Here is a 27134-nt window from a genome sequence, read left to right on the forward strand (position 1 = left end):
ATTGTTATGACACATCCTGTAATCATAATGGGAGACCATATAATAATAAAATATATAGTGGTAGTATCAGTTTCTTTTGTATAAAATTTTGTAATATTAACAAGGATTAAAAGCAGCTACCACGAAATAAAACTGACACAGCTTATTTCTTTGTTAAAAGCATCTCCTTGCCTGTGTTGCAATGAAACAGGCACCGATAAGGAGTATCTTCAAAAGCTTTTAAGAGATATTTAATTATTATAATAAATAATATATAATTATATATTATATTCTGGTACGAATATAACAGGTATGCTATCATATGATCCACTTGACATTCCACACTATACCTTCCAGGAAATAAAGTAAAAATTATGAGATGAATGTATTTAAAATGAACTTGATTGAGTTCATTCCTAAATGAAATATGCCAAGTGCATTTCTGCAGCTTCTTTTGGAAAGTATAATTTTGTTCACTACTCAAATGTTAAAATTCTGATCAGTGGCCAGCTCCATCAGGCAAAAGAGGCTTCTTCATATGTTTTTCATCAGTTCTTTAATCCCATTCATGCAGCAGCCAAGGTAAAGACTGGAAGCCAAGCTGAAAGCCACTCCAAAGAAGGTCAAACACTATGCAAACCACCCTTGAGATTTTGACAAAGCCACAAATCCCCAGCTGAATTGGGCAAAGCTGAGAATTACTTAAAAACACCCCAAATCTTAGATGTGATTCTTTCTAACTCCTGTGTAAGAGACAGAGAAGACAGAAAATGGGTGTTGGGTAGGACTGTACAGAGAAAGGGGCAAAAGCCTGCTTGCTTTAGAGATCACTTTATTACTGTACTCTGGGATTTATCCCTAAAATAAGTGTTTTTCATGAAATCTCCGGCTGACCATCACTTAGCTTCTCCACGGACCCTGAGGAAGTACAGTCTAAACCAAAGACAGTCTTTTCAGTCACAGAGGAGCAGTTCACAGCCTTAGTCCAACAAAGTAGGTCCTGGGGTTCCCGCTAAGAAACGTCAGTTGGGGCCAAGGGACTGTGGCACCTTGGAAATGTCCATGACTATGTCAAAGATGGACAGGATTCAATTAAGAGAAGTGGGTTATTTTGTTTTGTTTATCATAGCTATGATTACAAAAGCCTTCACAATTTTCTGTGAACAAAATGAAGTGCCACAAATTATGCTTGCCTTGGTTTGGGAGGCAAAGCTAAAAAATCCCATAACACAGTACCATTATAGAGCTGCCAAACACAGTTTTTCTACTATCTCTATGATTAAATTTCCTTTCTGGTTTTAAAATGAGATGTAAGAAGGATTAGTCTTACACTTTGAGATACACAGAGCTGTACAGAGCATAACACCATTATTAAGATTTTAGTCTTAAAAAGACAGAACAGTATATGTGAAAAAAAGTCAAATAGGAGCAAAATTGGAAAGATTACAGAGGAGGAGGTAACAAGCTGTACTTGTATGAAGCAGAGTAGAAAAGAATTCATAACTAATGGGAGGGATGCAACAACAGTGACAGACAAGATGAGACATTATTCTGTGAATATTGGTAGTCCAAAAAGACGTGTAGGTCTGAATATCTCACCAGAAACATAGAGAGTTAGAAGGCAAGATAGATAAGAAAAGTCTGGAAAAACATGGGATAAATTCCCTCTTCAATAAAATATTGTCCAGGTGTGTGTAAGCTCTGAACTATAATGAAGTATTTTTTTAAATGTAGCCAAAATCAGAACCGCTGAACTGCCAGTTTAGCAGAAGAAATGTTGTGAATCTTAAGTCTCCAACACAAACTAGAGCACTTATGTTTAAATGTAATAAAGTCTTCATTAAATAATTCCATTAAGTGCTTTTTCCAACCACTGTACACATACTATGAATTACTGATAGCAAGCCCCAGGCAGAGGCAAGGGATAAAAAAAGAGAGATGAAATGAAAGCTTCATTTTCTTTCTTAGGGTGAAGCAGGTTGGACTACGGGATTGATTCTGATCTGTTTACTCACAAGAGCAGCATCATCACTGCATGAATAGGTTGGTTGATTTCAATGAAAACTCAGGGTGATGCATTATTCAGTTCAGCTAATGGAATGAGAATCTGATTTAATTTGAATTAAGAATGATTAAGGTGAGCAAGTAAGAAACAGAAAAACAACAAACAATTCAAAGTGCAAGACACAACTCGATCTCTGTCTCCTGAAGCTCCAATTTTCAGATCTGGGCTGTCCCGCAGAAAATCGTGGGAACACATCCTTTCATTGTTTATTCTTGTTCTGTTACTACTCAGCTTCAAAACAAGGAACTAAAAGCAACCCTGTCATCAAATTCTGGTCCTTGAATTTGTGTGCCATTCAGCCCAAATTTGCCTGATAAACTTATCAAGTTCCATCTTAAAAGTCATTAATTATTTTGCCCCTGTTATTTCTACTAGGTTTGAGAACCTTACCACTTAAAGTGCCAAATAACCTTCTTCTAATCTCTGCTCTAAATTTATTCATAGCCAGTTAAGACTCATTCATCCTCATGCCACTGCTGTCCTTTACCTCACATACTTGTTTTCCTCTTGGGTATTTAACCATGATAAATTTATAGCTAACACTCAGCATACAAAACTTCATTTAGCTCGACTAAATGCACACAAACATTTAATCGCTACTATGATGAACCTTGCACACCCCAAAACCACTAGAGCTTTTACAATTTAACTTCATTTTTTGGGTACAAGTGGATGTTTTTCACTGTTACCTATAGGAGGTAAAGTCAGACCTTCATCTGGCAATGATGACAGATCTTTCTACATCACCTGGTTGGTGTGTTTTAGTCTTATTTCTGTCTTTATATGAGATGACTCAGTTTGTATTTAAGTCCAAAAATGTGAAGGAGAAAACCCAAACAAAACAAAATAATTGCTGAAAGAGTAATTTTCCAATTCAGAAACACCAAATCCTCTATTTGCCTTGTGCACATAAATAGCATTTGTGCTTTGTGGAAAGAAAAGAGTGTTCAAAGGTTAGGAAATAACCCTGTATTTTGGAAAACAAAGTCATCTGCTCCAGCCTCAGAGCCCTGACTCTGCAGTTCCTCATCCACTAGGACAATGATATTGCCCTGCTTAGCAGGACTGCTGGGTGGGAAGACACTAATATTTTGAGAGTGCTCAAGTATGATAGGGGAGTGTAACAATCATAACACAAAGCACAGGATGAGATTATTCCAAGTTAAGCTGCTTGAAATGCAACATCCATGATATGGGAGACTGCTGCACGCAAGTCCCTATGTAAAGGATTTCACGATGCAAGTAATGCAAGATGAACTTAAACACAAACCCAAATTCTATTACAGTGTAGAATTTTAGTTATATACACAGATTCCTAGAAAATATTGGTCAAACCAATGTTTATGGAAAAATAAAGTTGCTGTCTCTAAAACTGACTTGGGTTATATGTGTGAAACAACCTGACAAAATACCATTTTGAAAAACCAGAACAAGAACATTTATGAAAGACAGCTGTATTTTTTTGTTCGAAAACAATTTGTTTTAAAATTTATTTTTTAGAAAGGCAATATAAATCCAAAGACTTTTCTGAGGTCTTGAAAAAATTATTTATTTGGAAAATTCAGAATTGTTCAGAACTGTTTCAGCTCAGGGCAATGCATTCTTTTAATGCTTGGTATTTTTCCTGGGATACGTAACCCAATCTGATTTCCTCCCTAATCAGAAAATATTAATGTGTTGCAGGAGCGTGGAATATGATCCCTTCTGCTAACATGGACAGTTAGTAAATAAAAATAGAAGCAGCTAGGGTTTTAATCTGTCCCACAGACAAGGGCAAAGTTTAAGAAAGCACTGAGGTCGCAGAACAAAGAAAGAAAACCCAACTACAGTGAGAATTGCTGCACACTGAGAGCTAATTTGTGCAAACAGACCAGACAGAAACAGATGGGATGCAGGAAAGGGGGAGAATGCTGACTGATGACACCTGACTGCCAGATGACCCTGTAGGCTTGAGGTCTGGCACGGCTCCTGAAACGGTGCCAGCGGCAGCTTGGAACTGCCCCCTCCCCTCTCACGGTATATTAAGCAGACTTACCTTGGCCTTCTGCATTGCACAGGAGCACCCCAGAGATCACAGAGCACCTGCAGGAAGTGCATTGCTTCTCACACGCTGCCCTGTTACCCTCAGTTCATGGAGGAGCTGTGTAAGTGGCTGCTTCTCACTGCCGTGGGTGTATTCACTGCTGTGTCCCAGGGAAACACAGTTTCAGGGCATTTTCTGTCACCTATGCTGTTCTGGTATTTCTGTAAAATTTGGCTTTGTGGTGAAGGGAATGTATCAGCAAAGCACCAGAATGTAAGGTGTTATCTTCAGGTCTCATTTCTGGCCTGAGATATACCTCAGAAAGGTTTTCTTAAAAGGATATCAAGTGACTACTGATTTTGTACTTTGTTTCATGGGCTCCTGATACAGCACAGGTTCCTGTCATACTAGGACGGGATTCACTCCACTGCTACCCCTGGTTCCCACTTGGACAGAGAAGCAATTATACATGAAAATTGAACAGTGTTGGGTTTTTCCAAAGATAGATCTGGATTTGGGACACAGTCAGTAGCTCTTCTGTTAATAGACATCTGCTAGGTTTGATATCATGCTTATGGACTACACCCCTCATCTGGAACAGCTTCTGCTGAGCATCTCCCTTCCCTTTCATTAGCTCAGTTCTTCCGTGTACCACTGGGAGATCTAGCTAGTTGTGAAAGTTAAGCTCTATTCAAATATGGGAACATTCTTTAGAGCTCCAGAAGCTTTTGCAAATGGCCTTGCAGAGTTTCCTGAAGACTCTAATGTGGGTTTATAAATAGGTTTTTGTGGGGCATGTGCATAGTGTGGTATTTTTCAAAAATGTGGGGCATCCTAACTTGTAACATCAGTGCCTTGGCCCTTAGTTTTTTGTAGTTATCCAAGCAGGATAATTTATCTTATAAAATACAATGTTGAAAGAAAGGTACTCACTAGGGGAAAATGCATTTTAATTTATGGGTATATAGAGAAAGAAATCCAGCTTTTGTTTCTGAACTTCAGCAACTTAAAAATAGCCAAATACATATATTTCTGGAATAATAATAAAAAAACCGCTTTGGGCTGAGACATTTTATGCTAAGTCACAGTCCTGCAGAATTTTATGGTCGAGTTATAAACCTCAAAAATATGTGCTCATAATGGAAATCCTGACAGACCCTAGTAGGTGCTCCTATAATATCTTGAATTCAATTTAGAAGTGGTTTTCAATAATGCTTTCCCAAGCCACTCTCGTTGGGCAGTGCTAGGAAAAATCTAGCGTTGTGTGTGTCCCATGTCCCCCTGGTGCAGCTCACTATGTTTGATGACAGTGCTGGTGCACTGAGGCAAAACATCCAGAGTTTCCATAGCCTGTGGCTGTCAGGTCCCCAATATCAGAGACCCTATAAATGTCAGGCCCAAGTGCACCTTTAATTTAACAAAACAATAAATTGTCGCTCTGCAATAAATTATTCCTTTATTGCAGATGTGGTTTGTAAATGGATGAAAATTCTGCTTTTCTTCCTAACAACCATGAACCATAGAACTGTTTTTGGGAACACTGGATTTTTTGGGAGAAGGGAAGAGGCAGCCTAGATAAGGACTCAGATTAAGATGGGAGAAAAAACAATTACTACCTACTATAAACCCCTCCCAGTCACTGCCAAGCTGAATTAATATCCCTGCTCCCAGGACCTCAGGCAGAACCAAGGGCACAGCTCACTAAGAGCACGTGTCTCACTGTGCAGAAACGAAATCCAACCACACCTGTGTTAGTAGTTCCAACTTTAGCTTAATCCTCCAGCATCTGCTTTGATCCAGATTTCCTTTGCGTCCTTGTCATCACCTGCACCCTTCACATTTATCCCCCTGCAAATTAAGCTGTCAGAGAGCTTCAAGGTTAGCCTACGCTTGTCTTTACATCGTCAGTGGAGAGAGGTAGTCACCTTCAAAGGTTGAGTCATTCCACCCAGCTCTAGAGCTAATGACCAAATATATATAACACACACACTGAAGACCATAAATAACTCAAATACTATCACACTGAGGTTATTAGAGCATGTAAAATAGCCTTAGAGAATCAGAGGTCAGAGCATAAAGCTGGGAGTAAGGTATCTCTGTAATTTTTATGTAAACCAATCTTACATTTTTGTTCCTGTGGTTCTGACTCAATCTTCCAGACTCCAATATCCCTCCCCCACAAACTAGAATGGCACGTGGGGTTCATGCAGTCATCAGTTAGCTGGTATTAAAACCTCAAAACCAAGTGCATTATTATGAGAGAAATGAAGAAACTGGGGTCCTTTCCAAACCCTTCAGTGAGACATGCTGACATAAGAGTTCAGATGGGTGGCAGGCATGATGCTCCTGTGTTCCTCCAGAGCACGGAGCAGGTACCAGCTAGAGGGAGCCAAGTAGCCAGGGAATGAGAATGAAGGAGAAAGAGCAACAGGAAACAGAGGTTGACACAAAGCACTGCAAAAGCAGGGGAAAGATGGAAGTAAAGAAAGTGAAAGACAAAATTTCAGAGAAAGAATGACTGTAATTTGGTGAGTGGACAGTAAGTCTGAGATAAAAGGAGAAAAAGAGAAATGAAAAAAACTTGTTTAGCATTTAAGTTGAACTTTAGTGTGCATTCCTTCATTTTAATGCTTTTCACATGAAACTTCTGTGGACTACTGAGTTTGATAGAAAAGATAATGAAGTTGCTAAAACAGTGCAATGCTCCAGATGAAATGACTGGTGAAGAAAGGGGGAGGAGACTGTGTTAAATTTTCTATCAGTACATACACAACTGTGCAGGAAAACGTGCCTGCCAAGCAAACATGCAAAGTGCAAAGGTGCTGCAATTATTTTTAATGGGATCCAATTCCCTGATTTATTAGTAGTATTATTTCCAGCCACTGCAACTAAGACTCAAGGGAAGAGCCTCCAGGCCCCGATGCTACGTCTCAGCCTACTAGCAGTGGCTGCATTCAACATGTCCACATCAATCTGAGCACAGCAGATCAGACACAATGACTAAAGTCCTAACATTTACTTCCTGCCCTGCTTTAGATGTAAAAAAAAAGTCTTAACATCAGAGAGGATCAAAAGAAGCATCTTCAGCATTTCACAAAACCCAAGACGGTCCAGTTCATCACAGCAAGAAAGAAATCTGTCCCCTTCCACCACTTAAAAATTAAAAGCTAGGATAAAGAACTCTGCAAGATCCACCTCAATTTTGTTGCAATGGCTTCTCAAGCTTTTATGAACCTTTGTAACCCAGGGAGATGTCTGGTAGGGTACTAGAAAAACATCCCTGGGCATGGGCAAGGTGAGGTAAGTCCCCTCTGAGACTTGATGACATAACTTTTTTCAGTGAGAGCTCTCCAACAACACCAGAAAAAGGGTCCTTCCTTTTAACCTGTGGATATCCAAGCTTTCCAGCAGAGTAGGAAAAATGATCATGATGAATAGTAAAAGAAAATTGTAGAGGGATTCAAGAGACAAAAATGATACTTTCCCCACCTATTTTGATTGTGCTGCTCCACACAATTAAAGCCTTGTTTCAATATGGTTTTAATTTCACAGCCCTTGGTTTAGATCCCACTCTTCTGTACACTGCACTTCCTCATAGAGCAGCCCCATTAGTAAACTACATTTATGCTAATGGACTTGCTTGCAGGGATAATTATCACAGCCCTTAGCCCTGGTCCTTGCCAGTGTGAGCACGTCAGGAGGGGTTGGTATAGCATTACAATTATACAATTAGCCTTGTCATGGCAAGGAGCTTTGGGAATAGAGACATCTTGAAGCTTAAAATGTGGACAGCTGATAGATGACTGTCATTAAGTTTCTTTGTTCGCTCCATGATGGAATGGTCACTGAGCTGTAGGGTAGGCTTCTTTAATGAAAAAGAAAAACCTTGAACCACAGCCACTGTCCTCCACCTCTTCCCAACCTGTCCAGTTACCCTGGATTCCTCTCATTGCACACAGTTTCTCTCCCATCCCATCTGTAGCAGTGTAACAAATCCTGTCTCTATCAATGACTCATTCCTAATCTATCGAGTCTTTATGGAGAAGAAAGGCTCCTCACCTCACAGTGCAACCTCACTTGCCACCAGGCCTCCCTGCTCAAAGCCTCCTTCACTCCAGACATCAGCAATGCAGGCTGAAACTCATGGAATTTAGGATGTGAGGTAAGTGCTGTACCAGCTTCTGGATCAGCTTCTCAGTTGCATAAACCAACACTGATCCTTTGAATTTCACATAGCCTGTGAGTTTACATCCAGTTGAGAAGCACTGCCCTAGTGCTTCTCAATAAATACACCTTTCCAAGAAGCCTGGCATGGAGAGAGGCTTCAGGAGCAGGCAGTGGACAAGCCCTGCTTTGCCAAGAGAACTGCAGAAGGGTACAGAGCCTGGAACCTGAACAAGCTGAACAGGACATGTAACAGGGTGGCAGAAAGAAGCAGCAAGGAGGCTTTGCAAGAGCCTTTGGCTTGATAGCTCCTGGAGGCTTCCAGCTGCAGATATGTACTTCTGGCAGGGAGTCCTGAGAGAGAGCAAAGACTCCAAGTGTGCTGGAATAATACTCAGCAGACTTAAAGATGTGCATCCACTTCATTAAAATTCAATCACCAAGTTCCTCTCTCTTTTTCTTTCCTAGAGTGTTTTCAGACATTGTTTTCCTGCACACCCGGATAACTGATGCTGTGCAGTGCTTTAGTTAAGGTAATTTGAGAATTCTTTTATATTGAAAAGGTATAAAAAGTAATCTCCTAAGTACTTGATTTTCCTTCCATGACATTCCACTGTATCAACCTACTTCTTCTTTACCTCGTTAGTATTCTGAGGGGTTGTCAAAGACTTATTATAGTTCAGAACACAAAAAACAGGTCTGGCAGCCCCTGGGGGATACAGGGTAGAACAGAGTGGGGCACCAGCTTAGACCCAAGAGAGCTGAGCTCTCCTCCACAGGCCAGATGTTCGTAGACAAGCTGCTTTGTTTTGGGAAGATTGCTTCCTGACTCTACCTCTGCCTTGACTTCTTTGGTGCAGGAAAAGTTCTTCTGCATTTGAACACTGCTCAGCAAAACCAGCACAGACGTACTGCAAATCAACAGCAGTGAATGAAACCATAATTGTAACAGAACCACATACCCCCCCCCGTAAAATAATAGATATGACTGCCCAGGTCTATATTGAATTTACAAGTGTTGTATGTAACAGTGCAAAAGCAAAACTGCATTTCTAGATGCCCTTGAAAGAGACAGAGAGCACTCGGCACAGCACAAAGGTCCATAATAGTAATTCCATAGAATTTAGGCTTATTTTCCACTAGAGTAACAGAGAGCAGACACAGGCTCAAATAGAGGTGCCTTAGTTAACCTCACGGAGTGGCAGAATGCAAGCAGCTCTTCCTGACTGAAACCTCGCGGTTTCTCCCCTTCTTGAACACATTTCTGTAAGAATTTCCTCACTCCCACACCTGTGGGTGGGTGTGTTTGGGCAGCCCTTGCTGAGAGAAATTGTATCAAACACACTGAAATATCAATGCACACAGCACCTTTTTCTGTTCGTTTGTCCAGTCTTTGTGATTTACATGTATCTGACCTACAGTGGTTGAGAAGGACGTAAATTCAGCTACTAAATTCACTTCTAGGCTTGTGCCATCCTTACAGCATTTGATTCTCAATCTGTTTCTCGAGCAGCCAACACTAAGGATGTTCATTAAGTGTTATTCCTTCCATCATTCCACACCCTAAGGTCACCAAGGTCCTCAGACACAGCTGCTGTCTGACAACCATGTTTTATGCAGAATGATTGGGCGCTACTCTGTTTTTACATCTTTCATCTGCAAAATAAGAAACTAAAGTTTCTGGAAGTAGAACACAGTTACCCTACAATGATGTAACATGACAATAAATTCAAGACAATCCGTATAAGCAAAAAGAGAAAAAGCACCCAAGCTTTTTCCAATTGGCAGTAGATAATACTTAACAACTGCCCTGTCGGCAACCTTCAGAAGTGATCTCTAGAGCCATATAGTGGTTGGCAACCAAGAATAGCATCCAACTAGTTTCTGCATCCAGTTGTACAGAATTAGAGACATATGGAAATGAACAGCCTGGTAGAACAAGTGAACTCTGAAGCAGTGACTTCAATAAATAAATTCCTGTACACTGGCAGATGGAGAAAAGCACAGTTAGGGAGAAACTGTATTGCAGTAGCAACTCGATTTTAAACAATTTGTAAAAATCAGCCTTAACTTCAGATTTGAAGCATTTCCTTCAGTCCTCTTCTTGTTTGGGAAAATTCTCACCACTAAAGCAGGGATGGTGAAGGTAGAAAGATGTATGCAACAAAAGACACCAGAAGCTGCTTCAGGGAGCAGAGAATAGGACTGGGGAGTCACTCGATCATTTTTGCCTCTTATTACATTGCTAATCATGTTTTTGGTATCTTTCAGAAGGACACAACCAATCATTTCCAAAAGGCTAGGAAAGCAAGATGTGGAAAGACATTCTCAAGCCATATGGCACAATCTGAAACGTGAGCGCTGTGGAACACACAGACCTCTCCAGCAGTGAACGGGAACTTGTGCTTGATGCAACAGCCACCTTCTGCACTAATTCTTCTGGAGACCAGTCTATTTCTAGGCAAACTGAATCTTTCCTGTTTACAGGCTGCAGACTGATTCCTAGTCACTGTTAAATGTGACAGATCAATGGAAAACAAGTATTACTTTTATTCCACCTTTTGCAATAAGGGGTCTCCCTGTCTGGGGATCTCAAATATTATTCTTCCTACCAGCTGTGAAACATTTTCTTATGTATGTCTTCTAACCCCTATCGACATTATAGTCTGTCAGATAGCAAGGGAACAGGTATTCATTCTAGTATCCCACTAGAAAGCACAATGCAATGCAGAAAATTTTGTGCAGAATTTGCGTTACTCTTACAAATTATATGGTATGCACAGACTCTTATGTCCTTCTCTTTACTCTCTTCTCTTAATTGTTATATAGGAGGCTCTGTATCTTTATGCATGGATGAAACCTGATAGCAATGATTTTCAATGCACAAGGACTACAAAAACAAGAAGAAAATAAGACTTTAAGGTATATTTTTATGCTTTGGAGTCTACTTCCGCAACAGGATTGCACCATACTGGCATGGCATGGAAGCACTACCTGCGGTGAGCTTCTTAACCAGAACAAGCCATCCCCTATTAAACACAGAGGAGAAAATACTCCTGACAAACTCTGGGATAGCCCAGAGCTAATGAATCAGCTGTATGGACCAAGTGCAATGCACTTCTCAGGAAAACAGTCCCTTGCTGCTGTCCTCTTTATGGGGAGCCAGGTGGATGAGATTCATGCTGCAAACTGAGGCCAAGACAAAATTAACCCCAAGATTATTGTGATGCAGAAGATGATGAATTTAATTAAATTTCACTAAACAACTAAACTTCACTACACTCCTTCAATAATAGGCCACCTTTTATTGCAAAGAAAGCCCCTTTCTCTTCCTGACACTTCATCAGTTCATATTACACGTATGATCTCACTTCTTTGCACTGCTTGGTTACCCAACCACCTCAGAACTCAAATATCTGTAATACTTAATCTCCTCCCGTATCACAGGATGATCAAGAAAACCATCAGACAATGATTTTCCAAGAAGTGTACCTAAATCCAATTCCTGCATTAAGCTGAAACCATTTATAATAGAAATCACCTTAGAACCTGTTTCACTTTGATAAGAATCACCATGGGAAAGCCATGACCTGCCTTCCACAGATCCTCCCATACCTCTGTCAGCTCTATTATGGATTAGGCTATCTGCTTCACTAAATCAGCTGCCCACATAAGGTCCACAGCCACTAACCCAAGGAATCAAGGGCCATACACATGCACAAAATGAAAATAAAGGTGGATTACCTTTGCATAGATGCCACTGTGTAAATGTTTTGTAATACATAATAACAGCCACTAGCGAAAGAGTGGAGAACAGATGGGAGGGAGGAAAGACTCAAACAGGAATATGTATTTTCTCTCCTACCTTCCTTGATCTGGTAACAGCCCTAAATAAACTTTTGCAAATCTTCAGGTACAGACAATCCCCATCAGTGTGTTCCAATACTCTAGGCAACTCTGACTGCTTTACCACCACAGCACAAGGCATTAACATGCCTACAAAATGCTGTAACATCAGATTGTGAGGTTTGCATTCCCCCCACCTCTTTTACAGACCAACTCCTCTACCCAGCATTATGGTTGCTTCATCTACTGGTACCTTCAGGAAGGTTTGATCTGATTCTGGATGATCCAGCCTGCATCTGGATGATAAAGGCTTCGCTCTTGCTCCTAAAAAGCCCCAGGAAGGCAGAGAGCATTACACCATGGCAAGAAAAGTGGGGTCCAGCCCTTGAGACTTCCCATTATGCAGAGATGAGCAGTATTACCCTCCAGCCTCAGCTGTTGTGATAGTTTTAAACACAGTAGAACCACAGTGGTTCCCCAAGGAGTGGTATGAAGTGAATATTTATCTTCCTGGCAGTGTGGGGGCAGACAACTGACGGTGTATCAGAATTTAACTGGCAATGCAGATTCAGAAAAGTTGAAAAATACCATAAGGTTAAATCCGTATGCATGAATAGTGAACAACAGAAGAGGCTGAAAAATCACCCTGTGTTCAACCCCAAATGTCACATGGGGGGCTTCTTCCCTCACCGCCCCAAAAGATGCCCTCCCATTAACACTAAGTTGGAAAAATAGTCAAGAAAAACACTTTGGTTTATGTACTGACAAGTAATCTAATACTGTAAGCAGCCAAAATAGCGTGTTTCAAGAACTACCCAGCCTTCTCCAAAACAGAAGCAGCCTTGAAAAAAACCCCAACACTAACAAAAATAAAAGTCTTGTTTAAAAGTTAGTTATGAAAATGACAAAAAAAAAGAGAACAGCTTGAACTACATACCTTAGCAATTTGGACACACCAGTTCAGCAGGAGCTGGGAACCAATATTATCCTTATGTTCATGAACATAATCCAACAGGCAGCCATGAGGCATCAGCTGAGTGACCAGCTGAATAGTCGGGCTCAAGCAGACACCGAGGAGTCTCACCAGGTGTGGGTGGTCCATACTGGCCATGATAAGAGCTTCCTGTAACAATAAAAGTGACCCAGTTACTCCAGTAACTTAAAGACTCTATGCATATGATATTTCCTATCGCACCTCTAAAGGGGATCAGTGTCCTCTAAGCACCACGAATTACTGTGCTGTCTACCCAGTGCTAGGTATACCTGGGGAACATCCAGTCTGATGTACTGTATACTTGATGTAGTGAGTCCCAAACAACAGAATCAGACTATCTGCACAGATCCAGTCATGGCTCAGATCTAAAATTCTGCACTTCCCTGCATTCCCTGTCCCATTACAGCCACAGAAACAAAGATGTAAATGTGATACACTAAACTTTGCTTTAAGGTCTCTTTGGACTCATTTTACTTCCCATAATTTTGCTTCCTAAATACTTGTGGTCAATGCATGGAGCATCAGCTTCATATTAGGCAAGCAAACTATTGCCTCTCATGTATAGCAAGATGGCCAGTCATGCCTTACTTCACAAGGTATTCGAGGAAAGTGTGCCAAAACGTCCTACTGGAACAGAGAATTTATGCTCAGTATTTGTAGACTTAAGCATGTAACATTTATATGTTGATTGATGCTTTCCCAAAGTTCAACCTGAAAAGGTCTAAGAATCAGGAGGTTTAGTGTGAGCTTTTCAAATGTGCCTGATGCTCTAAAGTCCCACTGAAAGTCAGCAGATTCATTAAGCCATTAGGATATGACCATGTTACCATCTCATTGACTGCTGCACAGCAATAGCCTAAACCAGAGCTTGTGACAATGCAGTAGTAGCCCAGGTGCAGCAACACTCTTCTCTGTATCCTGATCCACAAGTAAATTACTACAGGAAGCAGCAGCTTTCTAAACCTGAGCCTCTAAGATCAGCCCCTGATTCCTCCAAAGTCCTCTTTCAACACATCTTGGATGAGTCATTTTGGTTTTTTCCATATTTCAGTTTTTCACAGAGTAAACAGGAAATAATATTCCTTTCTTTCTTCTAGACTTTGTCTTTTCCAGGCAGAAGTTTTCAGCTACCAAACTGGGTTGTCCAGAAACAAGGATTTAATCTTGGCTATGCTATTCAACCCTAAAGCTCATACTACTGACAAGCAGCAGAGAAGCTCTGTATAAAAAACCTCCATAACTGTTCTTAGAGCTAATGCTGCCATCACAAGCAACTGGCATTTAAATGCAGCAGGGACAAAGCTCTTCTCTTTTATTCACTAAGCTGACTCCTCCATTTCAAGACCGCTTCATCATGGCAATGGAACAATGAAAAGGGAGATGAAATTGTGGCTTTGTAAAGCTATTTTGGTTCTCTGGTTTTTGTTGCCTTTTTTTTCCCCCAAAAAACCCGTATATGACATCTTTCTGACAACTTACAGCTGAACAGTACCAAACTGTACAACAGCTGAAATAGTACCAAAGAGAGAAAGAAAGAAAAACGGATGAGAAAAAGTTGAAGCTGTCATCTCAGGAACATAGGAACATAGCATACCCCCAACTCATAAAAGTTGGATGGTTTTTTTCCCTTCCCTATATTAAGGGGGGAAAAAACCAAACCAACAACCAAAAAAACCCCGGTTCTGGCAAGTAGGCTGAGTTTGTGTTAAAGGAAATTGCTCATCATAGTACAAAGACTATTTGAAACCAAATTGCAGAGTATTTGCATAATAGTTGTCTCTCTTTCTGTCCCTTTCTTTTTTTGGTAAAACAAAACGATTAACAAGACACTAATTGTAGGGTTTTTTCCCTCCCAATAAGAAAAGAGCAGATGGTCCCCATTGGGGGGAGCGACTCCTTTCTTTTTCTTCCTAAATGTATGTGAAGAATAAATAAATGAATAAATGGGGGCTATTTGATGGAATGACGGAGGAGCAGATCTGAGGAAGATTCCGACACAAGAAATTAGAAAAGGGATCTGAATTTAAGTAGGTTTGCTCACATTCAGACTATTGTAGTTCCTACTCACTCAACTCTTAAGTATGGAGTCTCCTTGAAACAATTTTAGCCTTTTTTCTGCTGTGACTAGAAAATGTCCCCGAAGGCCACCAAAACAAATACCTGTCAACAGGCGCAGTATCCAGTTTCAGAGCACGAAATTCCTCTAATTTTTTTCTTTTCACTCCATTCATTTTTCTCCTGCAGATGCATAAGGAGATTGTACTTGTTGCCTACTCCCTCTCTGACTAAAGGTAAGAGTTTCCTCAGAATACTTACCTGGAATACTTTTCTTTATAATGAGGACTGACTAGAAAAGAGACAAGGTATTCTGTTTGCCTACCAAGGAACCAGATAAGACTTTGAAGCATGTGCTCCCTTACTCTCCAGCAACTCGCCATTTCCAAGTCTGCCTGAGTCCAAAGGAAAGACACTTCTGCACAATAATAAAAGCAAATAGTGCCATTTGTCTTGTTCTGATGTTATGGGAAAGCACATACTTTTGGGGAACAGTTCCAGAAAAAAAATGTTGTTAATAAAATATTATGGACTGCTCCACAATGAATTGAGACACACAACAGAGAGCAAGGAAACCTTCATTATAGATCTAAGCCACTAACAGATACTAATTTAGCATGAATTCTGGCTTTACATAGCTTTTCTCATTAGTAAAACTACTGTTATTTTTCTGGAACTTGCATCTACAGGAGAACTAAATTCAGGGCTATGTCTATCCAGCATAGCACAAACACAAAGTAAAAGAGATTGCAATTGTTCTGCTAGAGCCTAATTAGACAAAACAGACAAACAACAACAGAAACATTACGATTTAGCAGCATTTAAAAAATCTGTTCAGCAAATAAGGAATACGAATTCCCATTTCAAAATCTGTTTGGACACTAACGACCCTGCAGCTACAGTTTCTGTGGCACTTGGGTACTCTGCTGAGTGTTTTCTACATATTTTCTAAAACATTTAATCAGGTAAGACACCTAAACTCACAAACTTGGCTGGGTGGCACTGACATCTTTCAAAACTAACCTCTGCAATTTTCTGAATCTTTTGGTAGCCATGTGTCTGCAGATCTTGTATCTACACTCAATTGGCACAATTAAATGAATGAGTTTGAAATTGTGCCTATTCTAATTTAATGGAGAGGAAACTGAGGTAGAGAAAAGCACAACCTACTATCCACAGTCACATGGGAAGTCTGAAGCAAAAGCGGGAACAGTACCCCAGATCATTTTAGCTTTTCTTTCCTGAGAAAATTCCTTTGACAGTTGAAATATAAAAGGGATGGAGGGGAGAGAAATGATTAAGATACGGTACTTCATCTTTCCCCGGGGAGTCAGAGTCTTTGTAACACTGGCATCTGAGAAATGGCAGGAGCAGTGACAGTTTTGAAAGGCTCCTGTTGGACATCAGGCACCCTTCTTCATCTGTCTGCAAGAGCAGGAAGTTTATCACAGGAGTAACTCTCCAGCCAGAACAAATCCCCTTCTGGAGTTTCTGTATGCTGTTGCTGCTCAGGTATTACTTGCTGCAGCACAGCTGTAAGCCAGCTAGCTCAGACACAGGGAGCAGCTCTGGAGCTCAGCCTGCCTTTACCTCCAAGGTGCAGGTCTGTGGTGAGCCCTGACCAGCTGAGGCTCAGGTACTTCAAGGTCTCAAACAAGTTACTTAAAAAAAGGCTTTCCTTCTTTGCAGCAGTGCTTGCAGTGTCAGTGTATCTGAGAGGAAGGCTGGCAAAGAAAGACTTTATTGGAGGTAGCTTGGCAGGATCACTGTTTGTGTCCCCCCAGCCTCACCATAGGTGAGCTGAGTTGAGCCTTCCATGTTCAAGTCAGCATTACACTTCTCAGATATGCTCTTTTGAATAAAGAAATCACATCATGTTGATCATTTCTCTCTTCAGCCCCTTTTGAATGTGGTTGTATTATTGCTCCATTAAGCTCAGCTCCTGTGATTTACATTCACAAGCCTATATTAAACAACTAAATTAAACCATGACATAAATGTTATTTTAATGGTTCACATAGATCTGCCACCCATGTGCACAAGAGCACATCCCAAAGAAGGGGGAGTTTCTAGGTGCCAGTGACCAGACCTATGACTCTGCTTTCTGTTAGCAGAGCTATGTCAACAGGGCTCTGAGGAGGTGCAATTGCAATTGGAAAATCCCACGTTAAACTGTTTCCTGATCTACTGCTTCTCTTGAGCCAGATGAAGATATCCATCTGACAAAGAATTCAGTTAGCACAGACAAAGTCTGAAAAATCTCTGATTTCCTAACCTTCTGCTTCTAAATGTTCTTGCCATAAAATGCCCTCAAATAAAGCAAAACAAAGAAAGCCAGAAAAGAACAACCCAGCTGTTTTTCCTAATCAGTGTCGAGTAAATAAATGTACTTAGAAGCTGACTTCATACTGTGCTGTGCATTTTTCTGAAAGCACAGCTGTGCTGTGGTAACAGGAGAGAGATTACATTGAACACACTGCTTTTCACATTAATTTTACATTTCTTTTAATGGCTGGGACAAACACCTGCCTCAAACGCATGTCTGACCTGCTGCAGGGCACATCCAATTACAGTCCAACATATATTTCAGTGCCTTTTGTTTGTCTGCTAGGTCTTACAATTTTTTTTAAGGTTATAGCTGACATAGCCTATGTAGTCTGCACAACTACTTAAGCTACGAGACAGCACAAATATACACTTAACAATACACATGCCCACACTGATTGTATGACAATAACACCCATTGCTACACTTCCCCCGTATTCCCTATGCAAAATGCTGTTTTCTTGGCCTTAGAGCACTACTATACTTCAACATTTGGGCTGCAAATTTCACCACTCGGGCAGATACTCTCTGGAAAGCTGCTGTGGAAATGTCTCAGCTACTTCTGAAAATGAAATGAGAGTTGCAGCTATAGGGACCAGCAAAGGATATCAGAGTCCCACAGTGGAACAGTAGCAAACAGAGGCAGGACAGTAACAGAATAAACTGTCATAGCTGGTTTTCCAGGACCTCTTTCATAATCATTAGGAATAGGCACATTAATATGGTACTTCCAGGCAAAAGTCTTATTTGGGACTTGGCAACAGCTTCTATAATCAATTTTACTGCTGTGTAATATGTAATACAGTGAATACACTTGAATGCTGCAGAGTCAGGCCTGAGGTTACTGCTGCAGGACTGAGCTTGTGAAAGTATGGCAGCACATCCCATGTCCTGAGAAAACAGGTTTCTATGACTGTGCCCTTGTGGGAGATGTTGACAACACCCAGGTTGTGTACAACATTCTCTCAACTTCTCTCTGGAGAAGCAGGACCCAGGAGCAAATGAACAAAGGTATTTAAAAAAATAATCTTTCTATACATTCACATCCATACTCAAAGCATAAAGCAAGATGAATGTTTACAGTAGGTACAGGTTCATCAACAATTGTTGCACTGAAGTGTAGCAGTGCACATCCAGGTCCAAATTCTATGTTAACGCTCACATGGCCAATTGCTTTTTCTGTGGGGAAACACTGAGTGTGGCTGGCACAGCAGGTGCCAGGTCTAAACTAGAGGTCTAAATCAAGGCCCTGTCACTAAAGAAGTCTAATGAGCTGTTGGCCAGAGCTTTGCACTAACCACCATCTCTGTGAAACTGCCTTCATGCTTGTTTTGCTTTAGGAAGACATGTTAAAGAAGCTGTATGTGACCAAACAGAGAAGATAACAGTATGAGTCTTGTTTACATGTGCTTCCTCAGAGCCAGGACAAACTCCTATGATTAAAGAACCTACAGATTTAGAATGGGTGCTTTTGGACTTCATATCTTTTAGATGTAAGAGATTTGAACTTTTTAGAGTTTGGTTTTCAATAAGGAGCTTAAGCAGAGGTCTGTTGGGTAGTAAGTGTAGTAAGTGTAGTAAGTGTAGTCACTGCATACTTAGACTGGAGTACAAGTGACTGGAGGACATCATTAAACGGTGAGATTAACTTATTTCTTCAGAAAGTTCTGGAAATCAGTCTGTCAGGTTTGTCATTACACCAAGAACTCCCTAGGATAAAAACTAAAACTGAAAAACAAAATAAAATTCCACATCAGGGACCACACCCTGTAGTCCATCACGCACAAATGTGATGGAAACAGCATAAGGCAAGTGCCACTCACTTGGCTCCTATCAAACTAGTTCCATCAGGAGAAGGTGGTTCTGGATCAGTGTCCCAAACTGCATTCAGGCTGCAGCCTGGTGATGAGCAAGGCATGGTACAACACTGGAGTAGTGTGCTCTCCACTGTCCAAGAGCAGGGTTGGTCCCTGGCTGGCCTCTCACTGCTGAGTGGGTACGCGGCCTTTTCTGGAGGTGGTGTCTTTAAATGTGCTGCATTTCTCAGAGCAGGCAAATCCTCCGAGACTCCTCTGCCTGTCACAGTACTTGCACACAGCAGAGAGTATGTAGTCTGATTGACTTTGCTGCAGAGACACAGCCTGCATTGTTGACACTGAATTCCAACACAAGCAATTGCCCCATGTGATTCAAATGCATCAGAGAGATGCCCCACTTTCCTCCTAACACTTGAAACTAGCACAATTCAGGGATTTGAAAGCTCTTCCTCTTGAAGGTGATGCTTACAGACTGTTGGGTCAAATCTCTCCACCTTAGGAAAACAGAAGATCCTATTCATGCAGGAATAGACATCTTCATGTGCTCACAGAAGCAAGTCTGGCTCACTATATATTTTGGAGCAACATAAAATAAATTAGAAAAAAAAAAATAGCACTCCTGTGATCCCTGTCTTGCAAACACTGAGGGCATGGACCTCCATGTTGACTCCAGCAGGACTCAGGTGCTTAGAGTTAAGTACATATTTAAATGTTTGAAAATACAGGAGATACATTTTGTAGAACCCACACACTATACACTTCTTACTTCTCCCTGCTTTGTACCAATTAAGTCTCCCAATTCATCAGAGCCTGAGTTAGCGGAGGAGGAATCTCAAGCCTAAAGGAACAGACTTCTAGTGCACAACAAACTAAGTGAAGATTTTCCATCAAACATTTGGTCAGGGGACAGCTCCCACCAACCTTTCTGTGAACCTTGCCCAAAAACACTGATTATGGTGATGAGAAAGCCCATTTTCAGTTCACTTTTATTCATAAATAGCCAACAGTTCAGGATCTCAGCAACTAGAAGTGTTCCCACTGAAAGCTGTCACCAGAAGTAACAGTGGGTTTCAGGCTGGAGATTCCCCCTTGCAGATCAGGCGTTAGTGGTTTAACAGCACACAACACCTCTTAGTAAAAATATTGTATCATTCTGACAAATGTTTTACTTATAGTTTGTGACACACATCATTATTTCAGAGCAGTCTGTCAAAAGTGATTTATTTCTTACTATTTTGATGCAACTAGCAAAAATGCTTGAAGTTTTAACCGTACAGTCTAACAAAGCCATCATTTCAGCAGTACTCGAATGTGAGGGTAAACAGATCTTGTCCCTGACCAGCTTATACACATTTTTAGTCTCGGCTGCAGATTCCTTTCAGAAGGAGGGAGTTATTGCTTGGATTTTTGACTTAAGGTGAGTGATGGCGAGGTCTTAAGAATGACTGATAGAAAAAAAAAATCTATCAAGTTCTCACTCCTTTCTGAAGAGTCTTTGGGCATTGCTCTGATATTTTCTGTTACTGCTGAAAAGCTTCACTTTATAATCACACACTCAAAGCTCCTTCCTTCTTCAGGATCAGTTTAAAGGGATAGCATCAGATTAAAACCTAATTTCATCAAGTGTGTAATCAACATTAAGAATTGTTTTAATCAAAGATACATTTTGCCTGTAATGCAGGTATTTCACCTCTCACTACTGAGAATTCAAATCAGACTCATCTCCACCTTTCCCTCATCTGCATTCAGCTGCACAAGAGCATCACACTCAGGACTCAAGTACTGCAAAGGGATGATATTTAAACAAGGAAAGTTTCATTGGACTATCTGGTTCACTGTTAGATTTTTTTTTCTGACCAAGCCGTCATCAGTGAGACACAAAGTCCTCAAAAGCTGCCTCACAATCCCTGTGTCACAGCGCTTCCACATCACTCTGCCTGCGGTTTTCTCCTCAGCTTCTACAGCTCTTCCTCCCACATTTTCTTCCCTACTTTCATGCACACAGTGTTTAATATTCCAATTTGGATTTGACAACAATCCTATCTAATAAACATAGTCTGACTCTTGAAACAACTGAAAACAGAAATTCACCAGAGTTCATTCAGCAAATGACAAAAACAGGTGCTTCAATCACCATTATATTTCAAAAAAACCTCTTCTAGCTGAGGAACTCACTGGAATATATCTCTCACTGAAAAGTTTCAGCAGAAACTCTTCCTTTTAGTTTCAGCAAGTGAATAAATATATTTCACCAAGAAATATTTGTTCGATATTTTACCAAGAAAACAATTCATCAATGAAACTAATTTTCTCTCCTCACTGCAAACACCATTTTCCCCAAACATTTTAATTACTAAAATTTAATTACTTCTCAGAGAACTTGTGTCTTTAGCAGGTGACTCTGGGCACTGACTTAAACCAACCAGAATTCATTTAAAAAAACCCAAAAAAACTATTGGCTTGGGTTCAGAAAACAAAGAGCAAAATTCTGCTTTTATGTACACAGGTCATCCCACTGAACTCCATCAAAGGGCACTGCACAGACAGCAAAAGCACCTCAACACCGGGGAATGTTTCCCAGTAGATTCAACCTGGGGGTTGCCTATGCACTGACATTAGTCAGTAAATGGAGGCCCAGAGAACTACCCCTATCTAGACCCTGTTCCACGTTCATCTACTTAACTAAGGTCTTCCATTTCCATCAGATAAACTGTTCTTTGACTATACCTCAGCTGTTGCCTACCTTTGCATCGACTCTGCTCCATATCACAGATTCTCCCTATGCAAGCCCATCAACGAAAGCCTTCAAAGCTTTTATTGAGCAAATGCAACAGAGCTGCAATTTGCCAACATAGCTCAAAAGTCTCTTCTTAAACATTTCTGTATTATTTGTCATGTAAAGCATGAAGATAAAACCAGGCCCTGGTCTATCAGAAACGTACGTAATTCTATTTTGTACAATGCATATTTGTCTCTGTAATTAAAAGCCTAATATTCTATACGAAGCAGAAACCTTCAAGATACACTTATAATCACCTTGCAAGTAACTAAGAGCTATTCTCTCTCTCTTACTGCTAATATACAATTTGCCTTATATATCAAGTGTCATCCAGTTTCTTTAAAATACATGACCTGGGGGAAAGCACTGATGACAAGAGATGTTTGAAAAGAACATTTTAAACACATTCTCAGCAGATAAGTAGACAAAACAGCTGAAAAAAACTGTCTGAAAGAAACCCCTCATATAGTATTTGCTTGCTTAAGTAAACATTCCGAGGTAATTTAAAGCCAGAGCATAATTACAAATTAATTAAAAAAATTAAGTCATTTGTTTAGAGGTTAGGAGATGTGTGTTACAAACCAGAGCTGTCTATAAATTGTTATAGTAATAATCATTTCTCTGCCCTTTATCTGCTGTGTCTATCTGGACTGAATGCCTTTCAGGGCAGGGACAAGCTCATTGTATTTTCAACAGGTCCAAGAGATGCTGCATATTACAACAAAAAGTAACACAAAAGTTAATATGGAAAACGTTGCTCTGCAAAACCTTTTTAATTTTGGAACTACAGTTTCAGTATTGAAGGACCAGGCATTTCAAACCAGCAATTGCTGCTCTGTGGACTGCCAGCCCCAGCATGACCTCGGCTCTATCCCTTTATTCCATTTACTGCAGTGATATCTAAAAAGTATTGGCAGAATATGACAAAGATTATCAGCAAGCCAGTCAGGTACCAGATTTCTGTCTTATTTTTCTATTACAATTATGGGACTAGCAGCAACAGGGACAGCTGACTATCACTTGTAGATAATACGTAGAATATTAATATAAACAGATGATAATTATTTTTATAAATCTGTGACAGTTGCTGATGTATCAGAGGTGTCTGGATCGGTGCTGAGACATGGAAACAATTTTTGAAGGGTTATCTGCAACAAAGCACTAAGGGAGAAGTATTCCAAACTACAGTATTCTGAAGGTAAAATATATTTCAACAGTGATACTTCAAATTCAGCTCCTGTAAGCCTGAGCTCCCGTACCCTTACATTCCTATTAAAAACAGTCACAGCATGAGTCTTGGATTTTTTTTTTCTCACTACAACACAATAACCCTTGTTCTCCCTTAACTTTAAGTTGACTTGGCACTTTGGCAGCATAAAACCAAGTATGACAAATACAATGCATTGATCCTCCAGGGCCCTTTGCCCTTGCTTACTTTCTGCGTTGTTGCTGATCTGTGAATTGCAGCACATGCTGGAGCTCACCCAGCCCCATCAGCCTGCCTTCATGACAAATCTGATATGGAATAGCCTGCCCATCTGGCACTGAGCTAAATTACAGACAAGTGTGCTTCAAAAATGATTAGCCAGCATATTCATGCAGTTTTACAGCCAGCTTCTCTGACAAATATCAAGACATTTCTTCTTCAGTCTTTCCCTCAAACCTCATTAGACTCACCTTTAATCTCAAACTACTGATGCTTTCTTTGGGATATATTATAGTTAAGCCTGTGGAAACAGTTCCTCTCTTTTATTAACAGAGGTCCCATAAAAATCTGCGTTTTTTTATCTGTGTGGCAATATTTTGGCATACATGTTGCCCTTTGGGAACTTAAACATTAACATGTGCCTATTTTATATTGCTAATGTGAGCTGGAGGGACAAAGAAAGAATGCAAAGCAACAGGATCTTTCTTAAATACAGGTTTTAAGTTTCTCTTAGTGGTAAATCAGCACTAATCACCTGGTTGTCAGCACCAAACCCTGCTTTAAAAGTGGATATTTGTGTCAGCTTCTTCTCACAACAGATCAAGAATCTCATTTTCCATTTTACCAAGTTTTGTCAGTTTTATTTCTGCCCTTTGCATCTGAATGTCAGAAAGACTGTATGAAGCATTCCAGTATTCCTGCTGATGTTTAAGGAAGGCTGTTTCTCACATTTGTAATGACAAGTCTTTCAGCTACAGACTTCCACTCCAGCAAGATCTGTGCTTACAGAGGTATATCTTCCCCTCTGCCTTAAATCACACCATTCACTTGTTGTGCAGATGAAAAGACCCACACCTGCAGGCAGTATCCTCCTGGGACGTGAGTCCCCAGAATTCATGGCCTTACAGCAACAAACAGAAATTTTTATTGAAGTGTGTAAGATTACTCTCCTAAAAGCCCAAATTCAGATACAAGTACATAAGTCCTGGGAAAATATGAAGCTGGAGGAGAGCATTCTGGCCCAGGTCCAGATTTAACCCATAGTAAAGGGTGGCAACACACAGCACAATGCCAAGAACAAGCCCTCACAGTACTGTATGTAACAGAAAGCTCATCATGGAAATACAAATCCCACAAGCGTCTGATTAATTAAACTATTGTGTACCACTTATGATACTCACAGCACCACTTCTCTCCCTCTTTTTTTTTTTTTTTTAATATTCTCATCTGTTGCCTGTTTGATTTGTACTTTGCCAAAAAAGCTCTCTTCTACTGTGTCCTGATAAAACAGTGGCAAATATGGGAGCCTGACCTTCGTAAAACTAACATATACAGCCAAGCAAATAACTGACTTCATGTTTTAGTAGCCAAGCCCAAAAGTGCACTTCAAGGCAACAAGTATCAACCCTGTTATTGGGGTACCTTACACCTTTAAACAGAAAGTGTAATACAGGACATCAGTTCAAAACGTTTTCTTCGTACAGACACACACACCCATTTTACAGCCAAAACTAATTCTTGAATTTGATTAGAATTTTAAATAGTTTCAATGAATCCACAGCTGTATTTCTCAGTGAATAAGGTAACACTCCCACCAGATCTTCTCCCCACTCACAGATTTATCCAACCTCATGCAGGGGTTCCAAGTCATAAAACAATACAAACTTGAAATAAGGAGTTCTGCAATTGCCATAACAAAAAGCATCTGAATATACTTCCTACCTCATTCAGGAAAAACTCATACTGTCAGTCATTCACTAAAGCATGGGATTCTTCCTTAAACCTGTGGTAGACTTCTTGGAAGGATTACTCCAGAGGTGAGGTCCTAGCCCTGCTGAATTCACTGGCAAATTCACAGCTCTCAGAGGTTTCACTAGAGCTCAGATTTCCCCCATCACCAGTTGCAAGCCAACTCACTTTCCCTCACTGTATTTTCCAGTTAGAGTGTTATGCCAGTAGAATTGTTTCCAAACAGCCTGGCTTGTTTGTCTATGCTCGTACTTCATCCTTTCTGTGTCTATATTTTCTCCATACAGCCACTTGCCCTTGCACATGGAAAATTAACATCCCCCTGCACATACACACACATTTTACTCTCACATTCTATGCAAGGAAAAATTACTGAAATAAAAGGTTACAGGAGAAAATTATTATTTAAGATGGCAATAACAGAAATGTAGCCTTGAAACAGTTAATCTTCAGATGACTAAAAGCAGTTAACCTTCAGCAGTGATCAGATTTCCAGCTTCTGTAGAGGCTGATCACTCTCGGGGCCTGTGCATGGTATGCAGTGTTCTCAAGGACAGCTTGATTTCTGGCATCTCTGGACAAGTCGGAAATTGTAATTGCAATCACAGTGAGCTTCCATGCCTGGAACTGACAGGCAAACAGCTCCCCCTCCTAAGTGGCTCTACTTATACTTACAGTGTGTGCGAGTGGGAGTGGGGAGGCTGCACAAAAGGGAGTCTACAATCAGAGGAGTTAGGTCACCCCTTGCCCCCACCTTCAGCAACTTGACATGATGGAGTGAAAACCTGTTTGAATTGCAGCTGGAGCGCAGTGCCAGGCAGTTCTGACACAGACCCCTAATGCCAGTTGGAAAGGAGGATGTTTACATAAATGATGGCAGAAGAAAAGGATTTCATTTGTTCCTACAGTTGCCCTTTAAACTGAGGTTCAAGATGAACTTGGTGGTATTTCCCAAGTAGCCAGGCAGTCAGCAGAATGACTGTGAGGTGCCTGGATCCAGCTACTGTTAGTACTAACATCTTTTCAGACTTTCAGAAGCATCTACATGGTCTGACCTGAGTCAAACACCTGGATAGGCAGTAGCATGAGATGTGTACAAGGAATTAAAAACAATCAAGGGACAGACAAAAATATTTCTCCAGTCACTTATATAGTCACATAAGGTAGCATCTTACAAGGAGACTGAGTGCAAATGCATCTGTGTCAGCTGAGAAACTACACCACAGAGTGTGTCTGTAGCCTCAAGGGCTCTGTGAATGCCACTGCCGGCCAAGGAAAGAACCCAAAGTCTAATGCCAGTGGTGGAAACCAAGAAAAGGTAAGTCTTCTCTCACCTTCCCCACCTGACTAGTTAGTTGTACCTCCAGTGTACTTTCCACAATGGCACCTAGACATACCCAAAGAAACAAAGAAAGCATCTAGGTCTATCCATATCTCTGTGGGTTTTCAGCTGAACAGGAGATAAAACTCTCTTTTGCTAGGTGGCTATATGATTTTTTTTCTCTTGAAACTTCTGAACTAAAGATAAGTTTGATACTGATATCCTCAAGTCAAGGACTTGTCTTTAGTATAAGACAATTTAGAAAAAGCTGTTTCTTTCTGCAGCACATCTGACTGCTTTATTAATTTAGTTAATTAGGCCAGATGTAAAGAAAAGATGTGGGTATCAGCCCCTTATATGCAGCTTTAATTTGTTTACTGCATGCCTGGTGGAGGTCATTGTCACATATTTGCACTTTGTGTGACAAATTCTCTCCTGCACACCAAACACTACTCCTACAGACAGAAGGGAACTGCACTGAGTCCGGGCCAAGGCAAGAAGCCCCTAGATCTTAATTATAAAACCATAGAAGAAATAACTGCCTCTGAAGCTCTCTTACCAGGAAACAAATGAGAATGGGAAATTTATTTC

General features: G+C 40.5%; 1 protein-coding gene across 2 annotated transcripts in view; it reads right to left on the reverse strand.

The window, feature by feature from the left end:
* Positions 1-27134, reverse strand: part of ERBB4 (erb-b2 receptor tyrosine kinase 4) — a 599687-nt gene that overhangs the window by 76093 nt on the left and 496460 nt on the right. For both annotated transcript variants that reach the window (XM_027636902.1, XM_027636901.1), the window contains exon 20: positions 13015-13200. In XM_027636902.1, coding sequence (XP_027492703.1) covers positions 13015-13200 — 186 coding nt within the window. The remainder of the gene's footprint in view (positions 1-13014; positions 13201-27134) is intronic.

This window comes from Corapipo altera, unplaced genomic scaffold (genome assembly GCF_003945725.1).
Source record: "Corapipo altera isolate COAL_440 unplaced genomic scaffold, ASM394572v1 45, whole genome shotgun sequence".
Lineage (NCBI taxonomy): Eukaryota > Metazoa > Chordata > Aves > Passeriformes > Pipridae > Corapipo > Corapipo altera.